Source organism: Oreochromis niloticus, linkage group LG3 (genome assembly GCF_001858045.2).
Source record: "Oreochromis niloticus isolate F11D_XX linkage group LG3, O_niloticus_UMD_NMBU, whole genome shotgun sequence".
Lineage (NCBI taxonomy): Eukaryota > Metazoa > Chordata > Actinopteri > Cichliformes > Cichlidae > Oreochromis > Oreochromis niloticus.
Genome location: NC_031967.2, coordinates 63,388,482 through 63,394,119, shown reverse-complemented (window position 1 = coordinate 63,394,119; position 5,638 = coordinate 63,388,482). Strand labels below are relative to the sequence as shown.

At 40.7% G+C, this 5,638-nt stretch overlaps 1 protein-coding gene and 1 pseudogene across 1 annotated transcript; one reads left to right on the top strand and one right to left on the bottom strand.

Annotated features, from left to right (window-relative positions):
• Positions 1–5,638, bottom strand: part of LOC112846316 (zinc finger protein 85-like) — a 241,768-nt pseudogene that overhangs the window by 201,092 nt on the left and 35,038 nt on the right.
• On the top strand, positions 6–1,279 carry LOC109201370 (zinc finger protein 502-like; the record flags this gene model as incomplete). Its single annotated transcript, XM_025905834.1, has 1 exon — positions 6–1,279. A coding segment is annotated over one exon (1,095 nt), but the record flags the coding sequence as incomplete, so codon positions are not given.

Here is a 5,638-nt window from a genome sequence, read left to right as displayed (position 1 = left end):
GAGAAAAAACCTACAGTTGTGATGAGTGTGGGAAGGATTTTACCCAGGCTGGAAGCCTAAAAACACACCAACTCATCCACAGTGGAGTTAAACCTTACAGCTGTGACTTGTGTGGAAAGTCTTTTACCCAGGCTGGACACTTGAAAAAACACCAACTCATCCACAGTGGAGTTAAACCTTACAGCTGTGACTTGTGTGGAAAGTCTTTTACCGAGGCTGGACACTTGAAAAAACACCAACTCATCCACAGTGGAGTTAAACCTTACAGCTGTGACTTGTGTGGAAAGTCTTTTACCCAGGCTGGACACTTGAAAAAACACCAACTCATCCACAGTGGAGTTAAACCTTACAGCTGTAATGTGTGTGGAAAGTCATTTACACAGGTTGGACACTTGAAAAAACACCAACTCATCCACAGTGGAGTTAAACCTTACAGCTGTGAGTTGTGTGGAAAGTCTTTTACCCGGGCTGGAAACTTAAAAAGACACCAACTCATCCACAGTGGATTTAAACCTTACAGCTGTGAGTTGTGTGGAAAGTCTTTTACCGAGGCTGGAGGCTTAAAAACACACCAACTCATCCACAGTGGATTTAAACCTTACAGCTGTGAGTTGTGTGGAAAGTCTTTTACCCGGGCTGGAAACTTAAAAAGACACCAACTCATCCACAGTGGATTTAAACCTTACAGCTGTGAGTTGTGTGGAAAGTCTTTTACCCAGGCTCAAACCTTAAGAAAACACCAACTCATCCACAGTGGAGTTAAATCTTACAGCTGTGAATTGTGTGGTAAGGCTTTTGCTCTAAATAGCGACTTACAGAGGCATCTAGTTACCCACTCTGGAATTAAGGCGTACAGCTGCGACTTTTGTGGAAAAAGTTTCAGCAACAAACACTACCGAAATATTCACCTGCGGATTCACACTGGAAATGATGTTTACTGCTGTGATCAGTGTGGGAAACCATTTACAACAGATTCACAGTTACAACAACACATGTTTAGCCACACTGAGGAGAGACCTTATAAATGTGACCTGTGTGAGAAGACTTTTAAAGCTCCACATCAGCTGAAAAAACACCAACAGATCCACACCAGAAAGTAACTCTAGAAGTGCAGTTACTGTGAGGATGTATTTATCTTTATCTTGTAATTTTAACCTGATTGTTTGGAAAAAGTCTGATCAGTAAACTTATGGAGTTATACTGAATGAACTGTTTGGAAAAATGAAGACTCATTTTCGCTCAGTAAGCTGAGTGTTATAATGTAAACAGTAAAACGTAATTGGACGTTGGCAGAGATGCTCTTTATTTCAGGCGACGTTCAGGATAAAAACGTTGAAGGAATTCCCTGATTTATAATGTCTTTGTTTAGAAGCGGAGCAAAGCACATGGATCCATTTCTCAACCCTGTTGTCACTGTGGTGGTGGGAAAGAGTTTCTCTTTGACCTTTGTGGAAAAACCTTCAATCATGAACGGGACCTAAAACCACATCAACGTAGACACACTGGAGGCAAAATGAACTACTGCAAAGAATGTGGGAGAGGCTTCCACACACCAAGTACATTAAAAATACATGAACTCTTCCAAAGTGGGGTCAAGAAGTACATATATGACCAGTGTGGGTCATCCTTCACCACTGCACGTGAGCTTAAAGAAAAAGCATACGGGAATCCACACAGGAGAGACACCATACAAGTGCAGACACTGTGACAAAAGCTTCTCACAATCAGGTCATCATAACAAACATGAACATACGCACATGGAAGTGAACTTCAGCTGTGACCAGTGTGACAAGAGCTTCAGGAATCTCAGTTCATACTCCGAACACAAACGATTCCACACTGTAAATAAACTGTTTCACTGTTACCAATGTGCAAAAACATTCACTTCATTATCTGCTCTGTGCAAACATCAGCCTGATCATGCAGGACTGAAATCACTGGATCACAATGAATCTAAAGAGAGAGAAAGATCCTCTTCTGGTTTCAGGGTCAGACAATTCAGTCTACTTAGTGATTGGTGACGAGGTTGTAAAAAGATGACTATGTTAGCCTTTTCTGCAGCTATAGGGCATATATGGTATCACTCTTGGCTGGAAGCAGTGCTTAAGCAATGAACAAAAATCACAAATTTGTCCAAAAACCTCTCATGTTTAGATGTTTTTCACTTTTTTGGGGGGGTCATTTTAGCCTTTTTGGCCAGGGTGAAGTTAGTATCTGCCATCAAACAAGAAGACAGCCACATGTAACTACGACTGTTTGCTAGTTCACCTTACATGCATTAATGTAATAACGTGGTTAGCGTACTCAACGTAAATTACACACAAACAACATTAAGCTACTCACGCAGAGAAGAACGGCTGCTGCTGCCATCATCATCCGTCATCATTTCTGCTACACTGGCAGGGCTAGGGGCCAAGACTCTCCTCTTCGGGTTTTTGGGGGATGTTGCTAACTCCAGGTCCGATAACAGGCACCACACCCGCAGTAGATAAGCTCGGTGTGAGGTCTTGCAGCAAGCTATCAAATACTGTGCATGTCTCAGCTTTTTAAAAAAACGCTATGCGCCACCAGGTGTTTCATCAGATTTGAGGTGTTACCTCCTTTGACAGTATCACAGTATCAGCTTAAAGCACTTGTTGCAGGCTGCTGAGTTTGCATCTTTTGCTGTGAAGTACAGCCAGACTTTTGACCGCTTCGCCTTCGGTATTTTTAATCTGTAGCTCTGCTCTAAAAGAATGTACCTACCTGGGCCCGCCTACTATCCTTGCAAAGGTAAAATGATTGGCTAGAATCTGAAGTGTATGACATCTCGGAAAGAAAAAAAAAGCACCAAAATAAAGCACCGAAATGTGCGCTGCTTTTCGGTCTGGTTACTACCGTTTATGTCAGAACGAGCACCGGACACCGGTACCCATCCCTACACAGGAGCACTTTAAAGAGTCCTCCCAGTTTTCACATAAAACAGCACATGTTCTGGCTTTGAATTACTCCTGGGGTTAATGTTTGACGCACACTGTGTATTTCACGCCAGTTCAGTAAATCATATTTAGATATTGGGGATCAATTTCTGTGAACTACACTGCTTTGTCAAAACTCCATACATCTGTTACGAAATGAAACTCAATGAAAGTGATACAACTTTAAGTTTTCCAAAATACATTTTTAAATCTGACGGGTGGGGCTAAATTCTTGCGAATACAATATTGAAAAACTAAATGTTATCCAGTGTTCATGAGTGAGTTCTTCTGGCATGAAAACATACACAACGATCATTTCTTTCCAAGAAATTATTGCATGTGAAATAATGCAAATAGATTTTTTAAAAATAATTCCATGGTTAGGTTCCTCTAACCTCCTCTAAGAACACCTACATAAATTTTTTATAGTAAAGAAATAAGAATATAAAAATTGGAAAAAAGAATATGAAAGTAAGCATAAATAGCATACATATATACACATATATAAATACAGAATATGGAAATGGGCAATGAAATATATGTTGAACGTCTTTTATGAGAGAAAGTCACCTTATTATGGAAATTTGAAGAAAACTGTCATTCGTTGCATTGCTGCGTTGACCTCTTAATAGCAGCATACTATTTTTTATTTTTATTAGTCTTTTATTTCCATGTAAAAATCTCATTGAGATTGAAAATCGTATTTCCAAGAGAGACCTGTCATCATGGCAACAAAAGTCAAAACACATGTACCACATAAATACATAACATTTAAAACAAATTCAATATCCCTTGCAAACATATTAAAAATATACAATAAGAGATCAATTAAGGGTGACAACAATCACACTGAGTAAAAGACTTATTCTCTTGTTCCTTTAAGATGGACTTAAACTCCCCCAAGGTAACCAATTCTAATAATTTCAGTTCCTTCGGCAGATAATTCCAGGAAACAGGGGCAGCGTATTTAAAAGCCTTTTTTCCTAATTCTGTTCTGATTTTTGGGGCAATCAGTTGTGTGATATTGTGAGAACAAAGGCTGTGTTGGTTGTGGGTTTTACACATATAAACATATAAATAAGAGGGAACCAGATAAAGATCAACACATGGGAAAGTCTGCGAATATACAAAGATGAACATTTAGCAGCAGCATACAAAGAACAATGATGTAGACGATTTCCAAAGCCAGTAATAAAATGTAAAGCACAATGGTAGACGGTATCCAACCTCTTTAGGTAGTGGGCAGGTGCATTCATAAAAAGCAGTTTACCGTAATCCAATAAAGGTAAAGAAGTAAAAAAGTTCCATGAATCAAGCGTTTTCTCACTTGGGGGGAGAAACAGGATTGAGTTCTAAAAAAGTAACTTAGTTTTAGTTTCAACTTAGACACAAGGCTCTGAATGTGAATTTTAAATGACAAATTCTGATTTACAGGTCCTTCTCAAAAAATTAGCATATTGTGATAAAGTTCATTATTTCCTGTAATGTACTGATAAACCTTAGAATTTCATATATTTTAGATTCATTACACACAACTGAAGTAGTTCAAGCCTTTCATTGTTTTAATATTGATGATTTTGGCATACATAACTCATGAAAACCCAAAATTCCTGTTTCAAAAAATTAGCATATCATGAAAAGGTTCACTAAACTAGCTACTAATCTAACCATCTGAATCAACGAATTAACTCTAAACACCTGCAAAAGATTCCTGAGGCTTTTAAAAAGTCCCAGCCTGGTTCATTACTCAAAACCGCAATCATGGGTAAGACTGCCGACCTGACTGCGGTCCAGAAGGCCATCATTGACACCTTCAAGCAAGAGGGTAAGACACAGAAAGAAATTTCTGAATGAATAGGCTGTTCCCAGAGTGCTGTATCAAGGCACCTCAGTGGGAAGTCTGTGGGAAGGAAAAAGTGTGGCAGAAAACGCTGCACAACGAGAAGAGGTGACCGGACCCTGAGGAAGATTGTGGAGAAGAACCGATTCCAGACCTTAGGGGACCTGCGGAAGCAGTGGACTGAGTCTGGAGTAGAAACATCCAGAGCTACCGTGTACAGGCGTGTGCAGGAAATGGGCTACAGGTGCCGCATTCCCCAGGTCAAGCCACTTATGAACCAGAAACAGCAGCAGAAGCGCCTGACCTGGGCTACAGAGAAGCAGCACTGGACTGTTGCTCAGTGGTCCAAAGTACTTTTTTCGGATGAAAGCAACTTTTGCATGCAGAGTCTGGAGGAAGACTGGGGAGAGGGAAATGCCAAAATGCCTGAAGTCCAGTGTCAAGTACCCACAGTCAGTGATGGTCTGGGGTGCCATGTCAGCTGCCGGTGTTGGTCCACTGTGTTTTATCAAGGGCAGGGTCAATGCAGCTAGCTATCAGGAGATTTTGGAGCACTTCATGCTTCCATCTGCTGAAAAGCTTTATGGAGATGAAGATTTCATTTTTCAGCACGACCTGGCACCTGCTCACAGTGCCAAAACCACTGGTAAATGGTTTACTGACCATGGTATTACTGTGCTCAATTGACCTGCCAACTCTCCTGACCTGAACCCCATAGAGAATCTGTGGGATATTGTGAAGAGAAAGTTGAGAGACGCAAGACCCAACACTCTGGATGAGCTTAAGGCCGCTATCGAAGCATCCTGGGCCTCCATAACACCTCAGCAGCGCCACAGGCTGA